Genomic DNA, 23,445 nt, shown 5'->3' with positions numbered 1-23,445 from the left:
TTTGCTGTGGCAACTGCCTGCCAAGCAATTCAAAATGAGCTTGAGATTGAGATGAGTCTCAACCCAGCCACAGAGGCCGGCTCCCAGGGTAACCTTGCTGCCAGAGACCTGCTATCTTCTCTGTCACAGAGTCTTGAGGACATAGATGTTTCTCACATCATTCAGGGCCTTAAGGAGGAAGATGTGACATTTGCCAATCTGAACAAAACCCCTTCAAGCGACACTAATAGATTAGAGGAAATCTTATCTGCCCATATTTCCCCTGAAAGTATTGCAGCGGCATCGGTGGATCTTTTTGATGGCGTATTAGGAGACTTGCATGAGGCATTTGAGGCAAATAAGGTCTCAGCAGCCACAAAATCTGGTCGCAAAAGGTTCTGGGTGGAAGTACATTCAAGTTCACGAAACCTGTACACCAATGTGCTGGACAAACTAAATAAGTGGTTCAGTTTACACCATCTCACTGAGGAAAAAGATGTCCCTCTGAATACCAAGCTCTCTGCAACTGGACCACTCCCAACTGAGGCCTGTTTGGAGGTATCTCCTGTGCAAAAGACCAGTATTAACAGCTCAGGTATGTCCTTCAGGTCTCTGAGTGATATCTCAGACAACCAGCCAACCCTCAACACATGCACTAAAGAGGTCATCAAAAAGGTGGCATCAGTTCTGAAGGTTGAGGCTTCTAAGGAAGACTGTTCTTCTTCCGTTGGAGGGAGGACATTAAATGTGTTCTTGGAGTTCAGCCAGAAGTTGGATGCTCTCATCTCAAAGTTGGAGGACCTCCCCATTTTAGGTGAGATTTCCTCGCTCACACAGCCACAAAGTGCAGTCAGCAGCAGCAGAACCTCTAATATTTCCATCCGGAGTATTCTAAGTGTGGAGTTCCACACAAAGGCTAACCAAATCGTGAGTGAGGCCATCTTTGGAGCTGCAATTGTTTTCATTGCTCGCAAGGCCAACCATTTGGAGCTAATGAATATGCCTGCTACCTATTCACAACACCTGTTTGCAGCAGCCTCAGACATTGTGAACATTATTGTGGTAGACCTAGAGAGAGAGACCATGGATACAGAGTCCCACCTAATACCTAAAATAGTTTTTGATGAGTTTCTGGATGTGGCTCACAACATCTACTACCGAGTGAGGGATAGGCTGAAGGTCTTCTTCTCCATGTCCCCAGTGCCAGCCTCCAAAACCAAAGATATGGTGGATTCCATGCCTGTGGAGAAACATGGATACTTTGAGGCCTCTGACACTGCTCATGACCCGGAGCGACCTCAATCTGTCAGGAGTGAGAAGATGTTGACAAAAGACAGTTTAGCCAATGTTGAAAGGTCTAAATCCCTTGCATCTCAGGGTGACACGTCAACAGAAAATCAAGACTTTGACACCTTCACATTGACACCCACCAAGAGCATGTCAGTGTTGAGTGATCACAGTTTGAAAGGAGATTTTTCTCTCTTGAGTGAAAGTTGCCAACCATTTTTGGCTCTCCAAGACTCAACAGTGCCAGTCACTAAGCAGAGTTTCACCAAATCTGCTAAGAACACCCTCAGCCAGATCCTAAATGTGATCAAGTGCAGAGTGGTTGCCTCGAATAATTCATCTGTTGGAAAGAAGACAACTGACATGTTGGACTCTCTTCTTGAGAGCCTTGACCAGTTGACTGCAGATGAGATAAAGGGGACAGCGTCCCACAGCTTGATCACAATAGATGTGCCAGAATCACTGTCTAAGCAATCCTTGACAAAATACTTGTCAACTCATGAGAGGAACCAGGATTCTTCCCCTGCAAAGCTTGTATGTCAACCATCATGTCTGATACCAACATCCATATCTGACACCAACATTATATTGCAAACTATAATGGAAACGCTGGTGACGGAGGAATCAAGGAAGACTTCAGCAGAGGAAAACCTTGAGAGGCTCGTCTCCATTGAAACCATTCAAAGTGTGTCAGACGACCTCATCACAAAGGTCCATGGTCTCATTCAGGAGATCACAATAAGCCGGCAACTTCAATCAATGGCTGGTCACAGGAGCTTATCTGAACCGGCATTGCCAAAGCCAGCCCTGAAAAAGCTGTCAAGGAATGATGCCTTTGAGCTCGCCTACAGCTTTGCCGAAAATTCTGTTAGGACTCTCCTGGGGCAGTGTTTAGATGTCTCGCCCTTTTCCACCGGAGTAAGGCAGACGATGGATCAGGTCACTAAGATAATGACCAACACAGTGATGGACACCCTGACTGATGTGTCCAAGCCCACAGTGAAGTCAGAGGATGGTAAGTTAAATTGCCATTTTAACTCTGTAGAGGAATCTTTTGTAACGTGCTCAATAGATTGTTTCTTATGGTGTAAAGTTTACTGACTTCAACTGTGCCTAATGTATCGTCTCTACTTCTCCTAGAATTAGTTTCCAGGTTAGTCCAACCAGATGAATTCCCCACCAGGAGCCTTAACCCAGCTGATGGCAACGCTGAGGTGACGCCTCGCTCTGCTGGAGGTGAAAAGAATAGCAAGAAGTGGCATTTCCTTTTCAAAATGCCTAACATCCCGAAGATCAGGATCAAGGTAGGGAGCTTTGTGTTTTGGAATTGCTTCTAAGTTAGGGCTGCGATTTAATTATCCCACAGCCAGTGGGCTTATGAGATATTGTGAGGGCTCTAATGTCAGGATATATTTTGTCAACAGGTGTTCAAGAGAAAAGGGCAATCCAAGAAGCACCCTGAACTGGAAGCGCTGCCAACAAAACGTTTCAGTGATATGTCACTGAGTGAGTAATAAGCATTGATTATGTAATTTTAATTCATCACCATGTGACCAGTTTGTAACGACCTTGGCAAGAGTGAACAAAGATACAGTACCAGTCAAAAGTTTGGACACACCTACTCATTCAAGGGTTTTTCTCCAGTTTTTACTATTTTCTACATAGTACAATAACACATATAGAATCATGTTGTAACCAAAAAAGTGTTAAACAAATCAGACTATATGTATATTTGAAATTCTTCAAAGTAGCCTTGATGACAGCATTGCACACTTTTGGTTTCAGAGGTTCCTTCCGCTTCCCCGCCAATGGAGGGCCTGATACCTGCACCTACTGCACAGGATCCCCAGTCCCGTAAATGCTCCTTTGTGGTTAGGGTGTTTCGGGCCCTCTCTCGAGCCATCACCAGCCTCTTCAGAGGAGCTTCAGGGAAGAAGCACTAGATAAGTGCCTGATTTTAATAAACATTACTGCATTTATTTGTGTGTCTACAGCAGTCGTATGTGCAAAATAACAAGATTAGTACTTGTTATTAGTACTTTATAGTGGTAGACTTTTTATGGTCATTGATTGTGGAATACTGATAAAGACAAAATATTGCTTCTTATAGTGTGGCATGCCCACCTTCAGTGTGGCATGCCCATATTCCAAATGTCAAATAGGGAATCCCCAGCTATCCACCTCTAAGACTCCTGAGACGCACTGATAATTCTCACAGTATCCCACTCATCCCACTCCTAGCTTATCGTCTATGGCTGGTTTAACAACAGTACTTCATCATTCGTTTTTACATCTGGATCGCTTAGAATTAACAGGGCGAGGCCTCATACGTTTGATGCACCCGATGACTGTAGTAGGTGTGGGGGAGCACATGGGCCAAGACTGAGTGACGAAACTATAAGCCTTCCTAATGGGAATTTACATGGGTCACTCTCAACACCAAAGCTTCACCCTTCACATGTCTTTCTCCATCATGGAATTTCACTCAATTTTTACCCCTGTTGATCATATCATTGCATGTTTGAGTGGAACATCAGACAGATTATTTGTTTGTGTGTAATATAGGACATCAAAGGCTTTGCTCATGGTATTTTAGTCTTAATAGGGAGTGTAAAATATGTCAACAATAAGGAAGTAGACCAGGTAACTGAAATCAAATAGCAAGCCATTTCTTACATTCATAGAATTGTCTATATTAGAACTCACATTGACAGATTACATTTTTTTTTTTTTACCTTTATTTTACTAGGCAAGTCAGTTAAGAACAAATTCTTATTTTCAATGACGGCCTAGGAACAGTGGGTTAACTGCCTGTTCAGGGGCAGAACGACAGATTGACAAGCTCGGGGATTCGAACTTGCAACCTTTCGGTTACTAGTCTAACGCTCTAACCACTAGGCTACCCTGCCGCCCCACATTGACTGATGAGTTCAGAGAGCACTGAAAGCTGTTCGACGGAGGGCTCTGCTCGGGATTCTGATAGTGTAATATTGTCCACGCGACCCTGAGCCCACAGCACTTTGATGGAGAACATTGTTGAATCATGAATATGCCTCCCTCTGACAGTGACACAGGCATCCGCCCCCTAACCCTGCACATACCATCTGGGACCAACCCTCATATTCTATTCAGCAGTAGTCAACAGCTTATATTGGTGCCGCTTCATCATCTGTGAAGACAGGGTAAATGACTGACACACGCCTCCCAACAAACACACCGGCAGACACGTACACTCCCCCCTGGACAGTGATTCACTATTAATAATATTCTCAGCATGAGGCAAAGTACATGATTACTCCCATCTCCCTAACAAATTGAAGGGATAAAAGGAAAAACAGCATCGCCCCATGAGGTCAATCAGCCAATGGTCCAGGATGAAGAGAAGAGTAATGGTGCTGTGAGGTATACAGTGACGGTCTGTGGATGATGTGTCTCATACATTATGGATGAAACCTTATGTTTTCCATCACTGTCAGATGTGCTTTGCTGCTGTCATCTGCCAGCGATTTAGTTCCTAAACTGCCCTATTTAGAATTCTATATTCGAGGGCCACCGTCAATTGAAACATTGAATGTACAAAATGCCAATTATGAGTCACCCGCATTGCTCATCCTTGGTGTTAGTAATTAGTTACTTGCACCAGTTCCCAGGGCAAGAGCAAGTGGTTTGGAAACGGATTAACTCACCCTACTGTGTGTGTGTGTCTGTCTGTGTGTGTGTGTATCTGTGTGTGTGTGTGTCTGTCTGTCTGTCTGTCTGTCTGTGTGGATCACACAGGATCTAACCCCTCCCTTCCCCCCTCACCTCATTTCCAAAATAAAATGTAATCTCACACAGATACACAACCCCCTGTGAAGATCATCCAACCTAACCAACCTCCATTATCCAATCAGACACAACCGTGGAGGAACAATCTGCCGCTAATTCAGTGGGCGGGAAAGGAACCCTACGGGGAGGGGCTACTCTGTCTCCCCACTTCCACACCCATGTTTTATAATCAGGTGGTATTTCACTGGGCACTGTGAATGGTAAAAAACTGACTTTAAAAATCATTCTTCACATCCGTGGCATTGTCAGTTTAGTGGTAAGGTCAACCCTTTGAAAAGGAAGATTGTCTTTAAGGACAGTGGGCTGTATAATTTTATGGATGTTTCTCTGGGGGAGGCTAGAGTGTGAGTTTTTGTGCCTGTCACTAAGACACATACACAGTTGGCTTTGTAAACAGTAAACGCGTAGCTCATCACTCGAACAAAGACACACGGACAACAGCATGAGAGTGATGTCAGCTGCCTTCATTTACCAGGTCCTGATTAAGAAAAGCTTCATCGGGGTATTGGCTCCTATGGCCACCATGGGAGTCAGTTAGATCCTAAAGATTTCCTTTCCATGCCCTGAGCTGGTCAATAAGCCAAACACAGACAGCTAAATAGAGTCTGATGACACATGTTGTTCTGCAGGACTGAGGTCATCTACATGAGATCATTTAGCATCTAGTTATTGGGCAGAAAGGGAGCAGCTGGGAGGGGGGGGGTGTTATTATTGGCACTTACAAAATGTCTTACTGGTCATACTACTGACAAATGTTGACATCATAAAATGTGCAGAGTGTACAGGAGTGTGTGCCATTTTTATTTATTGGATGTGACTGTTTCCATTTTGTAGTGATAACTACGATCTCTTCTGCATTATACCTAAAATGTATGTCTGTGTAGCTATGACATATGTTTTCCAGTAGTCAGTCCTTTACTGTATTAGTGAGTCCTTTACTGTAGTAGTCAGTCCTTTACTGTAGTAGTGAGTCCTTTACTGTAGTAGTGAATCCTTTACTGTAGTAGTGAGTCCTTTACTGTAGTAGTCAGTCCTTTACTGTAGTAGTGAGTCCTTTACTGTAGTAGTGAGTCCTTTACTGTAGTAGTGAGTCCTTTACTGTAGTAGTCAGTCCTTTACTGTAGTAGTGAGTCCTTTACTGTATTAGTCAGTCCTTTACTGTATTAGTCAGTCCTTTACTGTAGTAGTCAGTCCTTTACTGTAGTAGTCAGTCCTTTACAGCCTGTTTTATTTTGAAGAACCACCTGCCTCCTCAGTCCTGTATCTCTCCTCCTCAACCCTAGGGGGCGATCACGGTCAGGTGCAGAACAGGCCAGGCCATGTTCTCTGTCTTTAAGCCTCCTCTCATGGCTCCTGCTCCTGTCCATGGCTCAGTACATTAGGTAGCTTCCTGGGCATGGCTCTCATTGCGTAACTGATAAATTAACTTTGTCTGGAGGAAAAGTAGCTGAAAAGTTGGCTAAAGTTTTTCGTAGCCAGCTGGCATCATGCTGATCAAGGAGGAGTGTGCAATGTAACCCACTTTCATCCCCCCATTACGTCTGAAAGAAAAATGTTGGTGCCCTCCATTTTGTGCACAATAACTGAGCTCAGAAAGAGTGCCTCACCACTGACATCAGGAATTACAGAAATATAGAATGCCCAAAAATGTCTTAACAACATCACTCATGTCTTTATACAGAATATCTAGACTAAAATTACAGTTATAAAGCTTTTGAGACTAAATCGTCTGTGGCTTCTTTTTTTAAACGATGTCCCATTTTTTTTTCTCAATCATTACAACACATCTGCATTAAATTTGCCTCATTATGTTTCATGTATCACATTAGGCTAGGCTGGACAGAATCCCCAGCCAATAACCAAAGCCTGAGAAATACAGTTGTTTATATGGTCTATGGCTGAACCTCACTGGAACAACCCATATATTTTGTACAATGCATTAAGCCCCCATATTCCTGCCATCATTTGTGCAAGGAATATAGGCAGCCATCACGTGTGCTCTAGAGAGCGCAGCTCCCCTGTCTGTCCTCTGGCTCTATTGTCCCTGTTGACAGTATAGGAGATATTTTGCCAAATTACTCGAGCAGGCACTTTTCTAAGACAATGGAGCTCCTACAGACCCGGCCTCAGAACAATGGCACAGTGGTGCTTAATAACCATCTGTCTGTCAACTTGAAGGATTAGACCCACACACACAGGGGTTATCAGCTGAATCCTGTGAGGGTGTGGAGTGTGGGTCTGGCTGTGTGTGAGTGAGGGGGAAGGGGATGAGGGTGCAAAGATTAAGCAGATTCATATGACAAGTGTAAGCCAGTGTGTGTGCGTGCATGCGTGCGTGCGTGTGTGTGTGTGCGCGTGTGTGTGTGTGTGTGTGCACACATGTATATCTGTGTCTCTCTATGAGTGTGTTACAGAGAGAGCCTATGAATCTGTGTGTGTGTCTGTATTTGTCAGCCCAGCAGGATTCACTTGGGGACAAGTGGGAGTTTAACCACATATCCGGACCATTGAGCCTCAGTGACCCACCAGAAGGCTCTCCACACAGAACCAACATTTAACCAGATTAGAGTATTTGGGTCCTCTGGCACTTCACAAGGCTGAATCAGGACAGCTCTCTGGCTGTGTATTAAAAAGGAATGTAAAAAAAAAAAAAACATCTGTCACTTAAGTGGATTTGCCACTGTGAATGTTCTGCATTTAAATGAAGCCATTACTGTCAGCAAAGCTATTGGATTGTCATGCCTCATCACCAAATGGCTTCAACAATCTATCTGACATGATGCCGTGTAATAGCTATGCAATTGTAATGTTCCCTGGCCCTCAAAACAAAAAGTGTTGGTGAGTTTTGGGCAGAGATGCAGTTTGCTGAGATTTTTATTTGAACCTTTATTTAACTAGGCAGGTCAGTTAAAAGCAAATTCTTATTTGCAATGATGGTCTAACCTGGCCAAACGCTAACCCGGACGACGCTGATACTGTAGCGCATGTCTGCATTTGGAGAACCAATCAGAAGTTGTGTTTGTTGTACCCATTCTATTTTTGTGCCCTGACTATCATTCCCCTAAAATCAACTAATTTTGGGTGAGTGTTGGACATTGATTCCAAATGTACTGACAGAAATCTGAACAGGCTTTGAAGAAAAGTTTTCTACAAAGGATTTGTAAAATGAAAGGATTCCAAAAACCATTTTCACCCATCAGTGACCTCCACCCACACAAACATACTGTATACTTGCACAGAACACCTACATGTGGGTACAACACACACACACACACACACACACACACACACACACACACACACACACACACACACACACACACACACACACATAAATGGGTCATCAGGCAGTGTAAGGGTGTCAGCGAGTGGGTTTTGCGTGGGCCTTGTGATAGCAGAGTTCTCCCAGAAGACTCTTCGCATCTGATGTTACTAGGCTGAATACTGGAGAGGAGCATGTTTGGGTGAATCCTGGATGTTGAATCCCCATGTAGAATTCATAAGTATTTGAATATGTTTTCTTGTTATAGCCTACTACAAATGTCTCTAGGAGGGAAAGGGTGTTTATCCTATCCATTATTCCTATATGGCTGTGTGACTGCCTCAACAACTCAAATTGGGAAGTAGACTAGTGTTATTAGTTCACTGTGTGTGTGTCTTGACTCACTGAACTGGGACAGCTGTTTCCATGGTACCCAGAGAAAGACCTGATAGTTGGGTATCATGTTGTATACCCCACATAAGTCCATCATCTCTATACTTTTCAAGACTTCACCAATTGCTCAGGTATGACTCCCAGGCTTTGACATGGTCAGGGATACTTGGGTTACAAATGTTGAATAAACCATACCTTACCCTCCCCACTGTAACCTACTGTAGCACACCAACCCCTCTCCAGCTTTATCTAACCACCTTGTCAACATTTCCAATCTGCATTGCACAAATAACCCCATTAGGAGTGTTATTAGCTGTGAAAGCTGCAATATGCTAGTTAGATAGCTCTCCGCTGGCTAGCAGGGGCTCTCTCTGTTTGCCTGATATGAGCAGATTACAATAATTTTATCTGCAGGGGGGAAACAGCAGGATACGAGAGAGAGGCCTGTGTATAATGACAGGATGATCGGGTGAGAGTGGAGAATGGGTTGCAAAAGGCTGGATCTGTTCCACACAAATAGGCTAACAAACAGCGCTAGGATTGTGTTTACTGAAGTTAGTCCCCCTGCTTTTAGCCTATATCTCAACTACTCTGTCAATGTAACCTGACAACCATTTCCCTGTTAGGTGATGTTGTTTTCTGTCAACATAGCTGGTTGGTAATGAAACCACTCAATCTGTGGTAATATGTTTGTTATTGTGTGTACTGCTATATCTATAGCTTATTGTACACTTGTCCTTCACCAATACGTTTTATTATTAGTTTATCTCCTGAGGTGATATCTGAACCAATCTTCAACAAATCTGCTGGATAGCTAACTTGATCACTATTCCATTGTGTCTCTACTTGGCATAAAACAGTTGACTGAGGACTGCACTGTGCAGATCCAAGCGGCAGTTAAAGTGAGTGGTGTCCATCCATCTCTGTTCTCTTCCTCCGACCGGGCCTCTCTCAGGAGACTGGTTAATCTAATGGGATCCATACTGATGAAAGAGCTCAGCCTGCAAACCTGATGACTTCAGCTCTGGTCAGCAGTAATTAGAACCATTTTACCACATGGCCGCATGCCCCCCCCCCCCCCCCCCCCCCCCCCACAGTCTAGACAGTCTAGATGTACTTCTGTAGTCTTCATCAATGTGGTTAAACTGTGGTCTCCCAGGAATGGATGAAGAAACATTGGCCATTGCATGCTATGAAGTCATCGCGGTCAGCTCAACAGAGCTGAGACACAGGCTGAGTTATAGACAAATGACCCGGAACTAAGCAAAACTAATAAAGCCATAAAAAAAATGTAATTGGAAAACAGGACTGGTTCTCATGAACGACCCCCATCTCAGCCCTATCTCCATACCAGGTCCTGAGCGTGATCAGCAATGACAGAACTGCTCACTTCTATGGCACACCAACCACTGACGCAGAAACGCCAACCAACCCAGCCAGGGTCACAGTAAGCTATAGCCGTGCTCCAGCCAGGTAGAAGCCATTGAATCGCTAGAAGAAGAGTACATTTCAGATGAGAGAGTTGGAGCTCAACAGACCATAGAAACCAGGTCACCTAGTCACCAAGTAGACACCCGTATAAATCAGACCCATATAGCTACAGTACATGTCAGTATATCTATAGTAAGGCAGTGTTTCCTATCCTAACCCCTCCTTGAGTGTACCCAGCCAAACCACTTATTTGATGTATTCTAGGCACATAGCATCAAGACATTGATTAGTTGTAGCGGACTAACTCTAAAATACAATGAAACCAAAACATTTGCTGTTTCAATGGTGACCACTAAGACTCTGACCATACCTGGCAAACTCCACTAGCACTACAGATAAAGGGTCACATGGCACCAGTATGTACATCTGATGATCCCCCACCATGGCCTGTACTCTTGTGGTTATCTGGGACTGGATTTCCAGTACTGTGGTTACATAAACGGAGGGCTCGGTGCTGATGGAGAGATTGCGATTCCATTAATAAAGGACTTAAGAGAGGCAGCTGATCTGTTCCACGGAGGGAGAGCCCAGGGCATGTTCTTTGTGTGGACACAATGAGGCCAGCATCACTAATGGGAAGACCGACCTCTCTGTGTTGTGTGTGTGCGAGTGACCTGGGCTTATCGCTTCAAACACAGGCATGGCTCCACAGTTATGTGAGAGAGCAAGGAAGAATGAGGCAGAGTGAGAGAGATGGAGAGATGGAAAGAAAGAGAGAGAGGCAGGCCACGTGCCACTGCACATCATTACACATCGTATTGCAGGAACAGAACTGATACTGTGCAAAGAGCGCCCTGGGCCCTGTACTGTACAGTTATAGTTAGTTATATAAGTCAAGTTCCGACTGACAACATTGTGTTCAATATGTAGCCTGAGTCTAAAATAGATTGAAAGATACTGTACTCTGGCTATTCTGCAGTACTACATTGCTGTAAGAAGACAGACGATATTGAAATGAGAAGTCTTGTCTAGAAGGACTATGCAAGGTAGATGCATTTTTATGGCCAACTGATTTGTATAATGGGCTCTTTCAGTGATATCCCTAAAATAGAAGTGAAAAATTAGAGAGCGAAGTAGAAACACTGATAAAAAAGGAGGGAACAGCGGTCTTAACACTGAGCTAATCTAGAGTAACACTGATGGTTTCTAATGCATGAACAGCACACTCTCCTCCCATGCTATTCTCCCTGCTCTTGTATCAACAACATTACACAAACAACATCTCAATAGACATTGGGGCGTGTGTGATGCGATACTTCATCTTTACTATGATTGAGCAGCTGTTGCAGTCGATAAAGCAAGCTATAATTACTATCAAACAATCAGAGGGAAAATTAAAAGTCTCCCGTTGAGTATGCTAATACGTTGTCATTCATGCTACAATAATGGGCCGTGCCCTGCCCACAACTCACAGGATATAATTATAGCTTAGCTACCCTTTAACTTAAGCACCTGTAAAATGGAATTCTTAAAGGCCCATTGCAGCCGTTTTTATATCAATATCAAATTATTTCTGGGTAACAATTAAGTACCTTACTATCCACGTTTCCATCCAACCATTTCATGCAGATGAATTACTTGATGCATGAAAAAAGTCACAACCCAGCTGATGGAAACATGAAATGCTGGTATAAATAGGGCTGCAGGGTAGCCTAGTGGTTAGAGCGTTGGACTAGTAACCGCAAGGTCGCAAGTTCAAATCCCCAAGCTGACAAGGTACAAATCTGTCCTTCTGCCCCTGAACAGGCAGTTAACCCACTGTTCCTAGTCCATCATTGAAAATAAGAATTTGTTCTTAACTGACTTGCCTAGTTAAATAAAGGTAAAAAAAAAAACAGTTTGTTTTGACAGGGTGGGATTTTTTTGTGTCGGTAAAATTAAATATGCGAGAAATGGCAGTGGAAATGCCTTTATGCGCAAATATTGATATAATAACCATCATATCGAAGTAAAATTGGAGTAACGCAATGTGTTATCTTATTGACAGAGAGGTTTGGAGCTCTCTTTATTGGTCTAGTAACTAATTTACCACATGGCGATTTCACCATGGATAGCCAAAACTCTGCCCATGTACAGTAAACCTTGGGATTAGAAGGTCCTGTGTAGATTTGTATTTTCAATCAGCATCTATCAGGAAATAGAATAACACTCATCAAATATTTTCACACTTCTATAGTGTTAGTTTCATCAGCTGTTTGCACAATTTGATATAAAACAGAGGAAAAACTGCATTTTGTCTGCCCTGGGCCTTTAATCACCTAAAAGGCAGATTAATTACAGAACAAGTCCTATACAATAACCACATGTTATTAATAATGAATGTAGTCATTAATACATGAAGAAAACTGGGTCTATATACAGTAAGCTCAGGGGCCAATGTGATCATAGCAGCTGTTCTTCCTTCTTCCCCACAGAGTAGATCTAGAGGCATTCTGCCGGTTGTGTGCTCTCATGGCACTCAATCGGACGTGACAAGGTTGGCTTTGCAATGCAGCCAATTCCTTGGTGACCCGACTACCTACTAAGGAAAAGTGTGTTTGCGTAACTGTTTTTAGGCCCTTGAATTTGATGGTCAGCGGTTTTCATCGCTCTGTCTCTTTAATGTCATGCGCTGTAGGCCTATAGGCTTATGCGTTGTTGCGGTTACTTGCGTGAGAAGGAGCCTACAGTGTATGAGGAAAATAGAAGAGAACAGTACATCTTGTTACATCTTTGCTAAAAAATACTACAATGATATAGATTCAGTGACAGATTCTTTAATGATGTCGCATCGGATATCTTCCTTAGCTAAACTTAGGCTTTTTACAAGTGGGCCATAGGCATGATTGCAATAGGCTGTAATGTGTAAGAGAGAGTTAGAAGTAACACTCAAACACATTATGAATGCCATGTTCCCTCCAAATTGCCTCTATTATTCAGAGGCCAAACCGCAAAACATTCTAGAATATCACAGCAGAATCAGAGGGAGTAGGCCCATACACTATCTATGACATTCTCATCTGCTAGGTTTGTGTAGGACTGGGATCATCCCTGTGCAGAACTGTATCTCCCCTCACAACAACTCAGCGGTTCACTGGATCACATCAATCAATTCAATAAGACCAACAGCGCCTTTGTTCTTGAAAGATGCGCCTTTGAAAGCATGCCAATTTTCAGTGTGTTGGAGTTTCTCACAGCCAGGCAGTATCCACCACCCGGCTAAATCTGGGCCAAATCCTGCAGACAAAAGAAAGTTTTGACTCATGTCTGTCCCCAGAACACTCTTAACACCTCACTTTCCACACTGGTCCCAATCACTCCACTGTGGCAGTCACCAAGATGAGACAAGAATTGATATTCTCACAAAGGAAGTCTGCTCTAAACTGACCGACAGGTTACACACTAAAGGCTAGTTTACGGTCCGCAGGTTGACCGTGGCTCAACCGACCTGAGTCCCAGCCTAATCTCATGGCTCTTTGACCCCCTGGGGTTTATAATGATCAGCTAGTATAACATTGAACGTATCCCAACTGGCTATTTATACCACAAGAAGAGGGCAGAACAGTATCCCCTGACATGGGCTTATTACTCATCCACAGAGAGAAATTCTGATCTCATTCATAGCCACAAAGCTCTTCTCTAACATAACACTGGTGGGCACAGATCTGGAGGTTAATGGGTTATTTCATGAGTTATTTCATGAGTTATTTAATGGGTTATGTAATGGTTTAAACTCATTTCCCCCAGTAATATGAGTGCCAGGCACATTACAGGCTTCATCCAATTTTTATATATTTTTCCTCAGAAATCATTTTCCTGGCTTTAGGGAGATAGCCATTCCTGATCTAATGACAATCATCCCTTGGCAATCATCCCTTGGCATCAGCCCAATAAATATATGAAATATGTCATATGTGGATTAAAGTTGGCATAATTTTGCTGTTCTCTGAGAAACAAAATTACATTTAGTAACTGGCTACATCTACTTGGAGTAAACCAACCTGGACAGTTATTACAGAATCACTATGATATATACATGCAACATTTCACTGAATTTGGCTTGTTACTACACTTGCGTGTGCAGGCATGTGCTGTAATATTACGGCTATGCTAAGTTCCATATTAATGCTACACTAATTCATTTGTAGAGCCCTAAAGGGCTAGCCATTTCATGAACGATAAGGCATTGCAGTGCCATTCACACACTGGGAAGACATAACCACACTTAATTGGTTCTCTCTCATCCAATTCTACATTGTGCTACTCAATAAACAGACCAGCGTCACCCTCCTCTCGCTGTGTCGTGATGGCTTGACTGTCTGTGAGTCACCCACAGAGAGCATGCTCCTCTGCCTGCCTGCTCGCTAGCGTGATGCTGAGAGGAGAGGCACGACAGGCTCATGTTAGGGCAGCAGAGGCTGCCTCTTGCACGGCCCTCTGGGTACAGTCATGGCATTGTTACCGGGCAGATCCTCCAGCTTGTAGCACGCTCTGTGAGAGACTGGCTTGTGAGTGGGTGAGCCAGCAAAGCGGCCTATGACTTGTAGTGAAATGACAGATCAGGAACAGACGCACCATGGGAAAAGTCTGTTGTGGTTCTGGGACCTACTTTTGGGACAGTGGAAAGGATGGGACAGGTTGTGGGATGGGGATGGCGGTGCATGTGTGAGCGTGTGGTGTGTACGTGCGTATGTCTACATAAATCCTTGATGCAAACGGTGCATGGAGAACAATGCCCACATCCTCACTCTAGATGTTGGACAAACAAATTCTTAGGCATGGGGATAGTATCACAGATGATTGAGTGAAGATTACTGTGTGAGGATTACTGTATGCCAGGGGTGTCAAAGTCAAATGGACGGAGGGCCAAATAAAAAAATCAGCTACAAGACGAGGGCCGGACTGTTCGAATGTTCATTGAAAAATTTTTAAATGACGCATATAGTCTAGTGAACCTAATTGAACCTACTGAAAACCTAACAAATATATTACAATATGATCAGATAAATAAAGCAATATTTTCTTATGGCTCTGTCAGTAATCTTTAATTTTCAACAGACACAAAAGACAAATTTCCTTTATATAAATGTCCCCATAACATGAACATTAAATGAAAGAAACCGGTATTCAAGGCACCATCAGTAGACTATATTTTCTATTTTAGCAAAAGTGGGCTAAATTTACTTCAAAGAAAAAACAATAATAGCAATTTTCTATCATCCACTCAACTGAAATATTTTTAAAATATAATTGGATTGAAATACAAAAAAATAAAGTGCAAAAATCTATTAATCAAAAACAACACTTTGTTTAAGGAGAAGTAACATGCAGTGAAAACAAATATTAAATTTTAACTTTTAAACTTGAACTGAGTAAAAACTCTAAATATGTGATTGCACAGTAATGTTCACTTGTTTGAGGTTGAGGGTGATACTTGGTGGTGTCCCATCTTTTCCACAAGTTCATCAATGTTCGGGGTAAGGCTCTGAGCTGAAGAAATCCTCAGAATTGAGTGGAGGTGTTCAGCAGTAAGTCGACTTCTGTGTGATGTTTTGTTCAGGTTCATCAAAGAAAACAGTTGTTCACACAGGTATGTGCTGCCAAACATAGACAACGTTTGAGCAGCCTGGATGCGCAGCTGGGGCATTGTGCCGGGGAGGAAACGGGCGAACTCCGCAGCACCCACTGCCGCATATTTTGCCCTCAGTGCATCATTGCATTGGAGGTCAATCAACTCCATTTGGAGGTTTGGTGGTGAGCTTTCCACGTCAACAGCAAATGGGTTACCGAGCAGTTCCAACCTGCTTTTTTGTGCTTCAAAGTCAGCAAATCGGCGTCGAAAGTCAGCGGCAAGCATACCTATTTTATCAGCCAACTGTGTGCTCGGGAACGCACTGGTAGAGAGCTTCTCTTTCATGGTCTGGCAGCTGGGAAAGTGGCTCAAATTTTCTTTCCGCATCTGCGTCTCCCACAGAGTCAGTTTGGTTTTAAATGCCTTCACTGTACTGTACATATCAGAGATGACACGATCCCGACCCTGCAGCTGCAAGTTTATTGCATTCAGATGACTCGTAATGTCACACAGAAAAGCCATTTCACACAGAAACATTTCGTCTCGGAGTTGTGTTGTGTCTTTCCCTTTGCTGTCCAAGAACAGACAAATCTCCTCACGAAGCTCGAAACATCTTTGAAGCACCTTTCCCTGGCTTAGCCATCGCACCTCTGTGTGATAAGGCAAATCACCATGCTCCGTTTCTAACTCCGTCAGAAATGCCTTGAACTGGCGGTGATTCAAACCTTTGGCTCTGATAAAGTTAACTGTGCGCGTGATGATGCTCATTACATGCTCCATTTTCAAGGCTTTACCGCACAACGCTTCCTGGTGTATGATACAATGATAAGCTGTCAGCTCACCTGTCGCGTTTTCCTCTTGCATCTTTTCCCGTATCTTCGCCACCAGTCCGCTCCTGTGTCCACACATCGCAGGTGCTCCGTCGGTTGTCAAACCCACGAGTTTTTCCCAAGGCAGCTCCATCTCATTTACACATCTTGACACCTCTTCATACAAATCATGCCCCGTAGTTGTGCCATGCATAGGACGTAAAGCCAAAAACTCCTCTGTCACGCTTAGGTTGGAGTCCACTCCGCGGATGAAAATTGACAACTGGGCAATGTCAGAAATGTCGGTGCTCTCATCCACAGCCAAGGAATATGCAATAAAATCTTTTCCCTTTTTCACAAGCTGCTCTTTTAGATTGATGGACAACTGGTCTACTCTCTCGGCAATGGTGTTTCTGCTCAGACTCACATTTAAAAAGAGTTGCCTTTTTTCTGGGCAAACTTCGTCACAAACTTTAATCATGCAGTTTTTGATGAAATCCCCCTCCGTAAATGGCCGGGCTGATTTAGCGATCTCTTCTGCCAAAATAAAACTGGCCTTGACAGCAGCCTGGCCTTGTGATTTGGCTTTTTTGAACAGAGCCTGTCGAGATTTGAGGCCTCGTTTTAATTCCTCTGCCTTTTGTAGCCTTTGTTCCATGTCCATATTCTTGTTTTTGTCCGCGTGTTTCGTTTCATAATGTCGTCTCAGATTATACTCTTTCAGTACCGCCACACTTTCTCCACACAGAAGACACACAGGTTTTCCAGCTACCTTCGTGAACATATACTCCGACTCCCACCTTGTTTGAAACCCCCGGTTCTCAGTATCCACCTTCCGTTTTGCCATTTTTGATGGGTATCTGAAAGTTAATTTTACTGTGATGCTGACGACTGCTGTGCCAATAAATATTGAAATGAAGCAGCCTACTGCTCGGTGCGTCACCTTTGCATTGTGGGAAATGTAGTATTGGTGCGTGTAAAAGATCTGCGGGCTGCCGGCTTGCTGCGGGCCGGTTCTAATAATAAATCAAGATCATCCCAGGGGCCGTAAAAAACCTTCTTGCGGGCCGGATGTGGCCCGCGGGCCTTGACTCTGACATATGTGCTGTATGCACTTAATGTGATATGTTTGCCCAGAGTGTGACATGTGGCTCAATGTCTGAGCATGTTTCCATGTCACCGTTCCAAGGGCCATTAAGGTCCATTACAGCTTCACAGTTGAGACCACTGCTTGTTTTACCCGTGAGTGGTACTACGTATGCGGCAAACAATGCAAAACCCTACGTTCTGTCGAATCTACTTTGATCCACACACACGTACGCACAGGCCTGCAAGCACGTGCGCACACACTTCATAAACAAATATTCACTACAATTGGCACAAGAACAGACAGAACAAGAACGCACAGCACATCCTCGCATGCCCATACTACCTGTAGGCTATGCTATGTACACAAACCAACAGCGATATTGTCTGTGCACTTGATATGACCACAAGGAAAATATGTGTGACTGTACGGAGGACTTCATGTGGTTTTCGGACACGTGTACAGTATAAAAACACATGTATGCCCAAATCATGTGAGAAATGTCATATAAATTACAAAAGGTTAGTCTGTTTGTACGGTAGATAAGTGTTATAGTGACTATACAGAGGACTTCAATGCCCCAGTTGTCTACGTGTCAGTCTGCTTGTACAGTAGATAAGTGTTATAGTGACTGTACAGAGGACTTCAGGGCCCCAGTTGTCTACGTGTCAGTCTGTTGTACAGCAGATGACATGTGTGGCTCTGCCAAGGTCTATTCCTGTGGAACAGGCTCTGTCTTGGCTGGGCTCCCTCTGAGCTCACTGCTTCAAGAAGAGACCCATTGTTTTGCTTTCAGACTACAGATAGGGTTTCCTCCACCTGCAGTCAAAAAGAGATTTGAACAGCCTTGTCCAATCTATGTGTACTGTCTAAAGACAGACTCATTCATTATTTTTCTCTCTCTTCTTTTGTCTGTTTGGATTCACAATAACTCTATTAAACCTAGAACAACTGTGAAATCCAGGGAATAACGTGTCCTTGTATTGTATTGTAGTGTGTGTGTGATTGTGTGTGTGTGTGTATTTACACATGCACAGTACCAGGCAAAAGTTTGTACACAACTACTTATTCAAGGGTTTTCTTCATTTGTACTATTTTCTACATTGTAGAATAATAGTGAAGACATCAAAACTATAAAATAACACATATGGAATCATGTAGTAACCAAAAAAGTGTTAAACAAATCAAAATATATTTTATATTTGAGATTCTTCAAAGTAGCCACCCTTTACCTTGATGACAGCTTTGCACACTCTTGGCATTCTCTCAGCCAGCTTCATGAGGTAATCACCTGGAATGATTTCAATTAACAGGTGTGTGTAACGTCTGCTTCCAACTCACACTCTCAAACACGTAGATCCCCTGAACGCAGCTCACTTTCCAGCTCACACTCTCAAACACATAGATCCCCTGAACGCAGCTCACTTTCCAACCCACTTTCCAGCTCACACTCTCAAACACGTAGATCCCCTGAACGCAGCTCACTTTCCAGCCCACTTTCCAGCTCACACTCTCAAACACATAGATCCCCTGAACGCAGCTCAGTCTCCAGATCCCAATCACCTGAATTCTGATCACCTGTTCATACACATGTAGGTCATTTACACACACTATTTAGTTCAGTTCTTTGCATCCCATCATTGTGAGGTATTGTTTGTTTTGTTACACGTTCTAGCCGGAGCGCTGTTCATCTTCCTGTCTATGATAGTTTTTGCCTGCCTCACTAACGACGGCTTTTGCCTATTCCCTGCCTGTACTTTTGCCTATCAGATGTCCTGTCATCAACCACTTGCCTGATCTCCCGGACTACGTTATTAGCCTTTTCCCTGCCTGTACTGTTACCCTTTTGGAGTCCCTGTGTATGACCTTCTTCCTGTCCCTGGACCCAGCTACCTGCCTCTTCCTGCTGCGCCCTGCGCTTGAAACCAGCACTCTGTCTCCCATCGTATTCATTACAGTGTACCTTGTTAAAAGTTAATTTGTGGAATTTATTTTCTTCTTAATGCTTTTGAGCCAATCGGTTGTGTTGTGACAAGGTAGGGGTGGTAAACAGAAGATAACCCTATTTGGTAAAAGACCAAGTCCATATTATGTCTAGAACAGATAAGCGAAGAGAAACGACAGTCCATCATTACTTTAAGATATGAAGGTCAGTCAATCTGGAAAATTTCAAGAACTTTGAAAGTTTCTTCAAGTGCAGTTACAGAAACCATCAAGCACGATGATGAAACTAGAGGTCCGTGGGGCGACGCACAATTGGCCTAGCGTCGTCCGGGTTAGGGAGGGCTTGGTCGGTAGGGATGTCCTTGTCTCATCGCGCACCAGCGACTCCTGTGGCGGGCCGGGCGCAGTGCACGCTGACCAGGTCGCCAGGTGCACGGTGTAGCCTCCGACACATTGGTGCGGCTGGCTTCCAGGTTGGATGCGCGCTGTGTTAAGAAGCAGTGCGGCTGGTTGGGTTGTGTATCGGAGGACGCATGACTTTCAACCTTCGTCTCTCCCGAGCCCGTATGGGAGTTGTAGCGATGAGACAAGATAGTAGCTACTACAACAATTGGATACCACGAAATTGGGGAGAAAAAGAGGTAAAAATTAAATACAAATAAATAAAAAATAAAAAAAACATCCTCAGAACATGCAGCCCAAATAAATGCTTCACGGAGTTCAAGTAACAGACACATCTCAACATCAACTGTTTAAAGGAGGCTGTGTGAGTCAGGCCTTCATGCACAAATTGCTGCAAAGAAACCACTACTAAAGGACACCAACAATAAGAAGAGACTTGCTTGGGCCAAGAAACATGACGTTTTTGGTTGCAACCGCTGTGTCTTTGTGAGATGCAAAGTAGGTGCATGGATTATCTCTGCATGTGTGGTTCCCACCTTGACGCATGGAGGAGGAGGTATGCTGGTGTGGGGGTGCTTTGCTGGTGACACTGTCAGTGATTTATTTAGAATTTAAGGCACACATAACCAGCATGGCTACCACAGCATTCTGCAGCGATACGCCATTGCATCTGGTTTGCGCTTAGTGGGACTATCATTAGTTTTTCAACAGGACAATGATCCAACACACCTCCAGGCTGTGTAAGGGCTATTTGACCAAGAAGGAGAGTGATGGAGTTCTGCATCAGATGACCTGGCCTTCACAATCACTCGACCTCAACCCAATTGAGATGGTTTGAGATGAGTTGGACCGCAGATTGAAGGAAAAGCAGCCAACAAGTGCTCAGCATATATGGTAACTCCTTCAAGACTGTTGGAAAAGCATTCCAGGTGAAGCTGGTTGAGAGAATGCCAAGTGTGTGCAAAGCTGTCATCAAGGTCAAAGGGTGACTATTTGAAGAATCTAAAATCTAAACTATATTTCGATTTGTTTAACACTTTTTTGGTTACTGCATGATTCTATATGTGTTATTTCATAGTTTTGATGTCTTCACTATTATTCTACAATGTAGAACATAGTAAAAATAACGAAAAACCCTTGAATGAGTAGGTGTGTCCAAACTTATGACTGGTACTGTACATGCTAACATATGCAGGAAAGGGTGGACAGTGGGCAGTGTGGGTGTGGGTGTGTGTGTAAGTTAGTGGAGGAGGTCACAATGTTACGAGAAAAACACAGGTGTCAACTGCTCAGCTTGAGGTTGGGTTTCTGAGATGAGATGGTGGAGTCTGGGGCATGTACTGTAGCAATAAAGCTAAACTGCAGACAATGTCTCTCCACCCCCAATATCCAACCCCCAACCATTAATATTTAATGGAGCTTGACAAATAATTGTCCCATCTGTTACAGTAAGTGCTGCCTCAGCCGCCGACAATAAAAATAATGATCCTGCCGTAGCCCGCAGCTCATGACAGCCAAGTTGATAATTCAATAGGCTTCACTTGGCTTCGGTTGCCGTTGCTGTCTGTACAGCAGCTGACTGGAGAGAGAGAGGAGGACGGTAGTAAATATGTGTAGACTTGTCTCCAGCTAGCACTTCCAAAACAGAATGCCACATGAGCTAATGGCTGCAACCTTGACAGAGTTTCCCATCCCATCCCACACACACATCCACCCTCACAAAAGAAGAGCCTCTACTCCAGCAAGCAACAATGTGAATTGTTTGTTAAGCATAGAAAGACACAAACATAAATTCTTCTGGAGACACAAATCTTGCGGCCGGAGGAGGAGTAGCTTATCAGTGTCACTGTCTCAGCATTAGGGTTCTATATGAAAGGATAACTGACAATTTTACCAAAACATTTATATCAGAGAGATTAGTAGACATCAAAATACTGTATACAAACAGCAAGTGGAACTCTCCCTTACAAAAAAAAAAACATGAAAAAATCACGTGAAAAGAGCATGTGAAAAAACTAGAACAAATCACATGGGAAAAATAGACACAAGTGAGACATGACATTTGGTCTTCGGACACATGTGAGGTTTCACATGGATTTTTCACATGATTTCCCAACATTTCACATGTGTTTTTGTCACTGCTAGGATTAGAACCAGGGTCTTCTACAGGACAAGCCAACACCTTGACCATTAGACCAAGATTTTCACATGTGGAGTTTTCTTACATGTGAAACTGCAAATGCAATTCCACATGTGAATGTGAGATTCTCAAGTGAGAAAGTTTTTCACGTGTGAACCTGCATATCCGATTTTCACATGTGAAAGTTTTTAACATATGAAACTGCAAATTTCACATGTTTGTTTTATTTTTACTTTATTTCACCTTTATATAACCAGGTAGGCCAGTTGAGAACAAGTTCTCATTTACAACTGCCACCTGGCCAAGATAGAGCAAAGCAGTGCGACAAAAACAACAACACAGTCACACATGGGATAAACAAATGTACCGTCAATAACACAATAGAAAAATGTATATACAGTGTGTGCAAAGGTGGTTTTAACATTTGAACTCCAAATTGAATACATGTGAAAATATGGTTTCATATCTGAAATTTAAGCTCAACATGTGAAAACAGCTATTTCGCAAGTGAAAATGAGATTTCACAAAAAGGGCTGTGGCTCAGCTCTGGACTTCCACCCCCAAAAAACGGAAACTGAACCGGATTGATCCCGTCAACACTGGTGTCACCACGTTGTGAGTGACGTCACAGAGATTAAGTTGTGGGTCGCGTTGAGGGAAGACTTCTTTTAAGAGGATTTGATGGTCCTAATCTTGTTAGGTCATTCACAAGATCCTTGCTGGCCTCTGGGTTTGTGCAGTTTCACCTGGCCAGAAATGACCTGCTGCTGTGGGTCCTTAGAGTACAGTATGTAGTGGATGGCCAAGTTAGCATTGCACTGTGACGTCATCAACCTGAGACCTGAGGTTCAAACCCTGGCAACCAAAGCCATGCCATTTCAATATTGTGGCATCAACCCACACTCTTAGAAAAAAATATGCTTTCTAGGACTGAAAAGGGTTATTAGGCTTTCCCCATAGGAGAAGCCCTTTTGGTTCCATGTAGAACCCTTTTGATTACAGGTAGAAAGAACCCTTAGGGTTTGTTGTAGAACCTTTTCCACAGAGGCTTCTACATAGAACTCTTTTGGAACCCTTTAATCTATGAGTGTACTAAATATGTTTCAAGTTGTATTAGTCGTATATACGGGATACACATGGTATATATTGTCTAACAAAATTCTTACTTGCAGGTTCCTTCTCGACAATGCAGCAACAATAAGAAATAACAAAAGATAAGAATATGAACATAAAGTAAATGGCTCAGTAGAATAGAATAAACATTTTTAGCAC

The 23,445-nt window shown here is 43.3% G+C and overlaps 1 protein-coding gene across 1 annotated transcript; it reads left to right on the top strand.

Moving 5' to 3' along the window:
• Window positions 1-1,531: 1,531 nt before the first annotated feature.
• On the top strand, window positions 1,532-3,222 carry LOC139421296 (uncharacterized). Its single transcript, XM_071172041.1, has 4 exons — window positions 1,532-2,281; window positions 2,407-2,570; window positions 2,691-2,772; window positions 3,052-3,222. Exons 1-4 carry the CDS (start codon window positions 1,630-1,632, stop codon window positions 3,207-3,209), a joined length of 1,056 nt encoding a protein of 351 aa, XP_071028142.1. The 5' UTR covers window positions 1,532-1,629; the 3' UTR covers window positions 3,210-3,222.
• The last annotated feature ends 20,223 nt before the right edge of the window (window positions 3,223-23,445 follow it).

Source organism: Oncorhynchus clarkii, chromosome 12 (genome assembly GCF_045791955.1).
Source record: "Oncorhynchus clarkii lewisi isolate Uvic-CL-2024 chromosome 12, UVic_Ocla_1.0, whole genome shotgun sequence".
In the NCBI taxonomy this organism is placed as follows: Eukaryota; Metazoa; Chordata; class Actinopteri; order Salmoniformes; family Salmonidae; genus Oncorhynchus; species Oncorhynchus clarkii.
The sequence above is the reverse complement of the archived record's forward strand: the minus strand, read 5'-3'. Positions and strand labels throughout refer to the sequence as shown.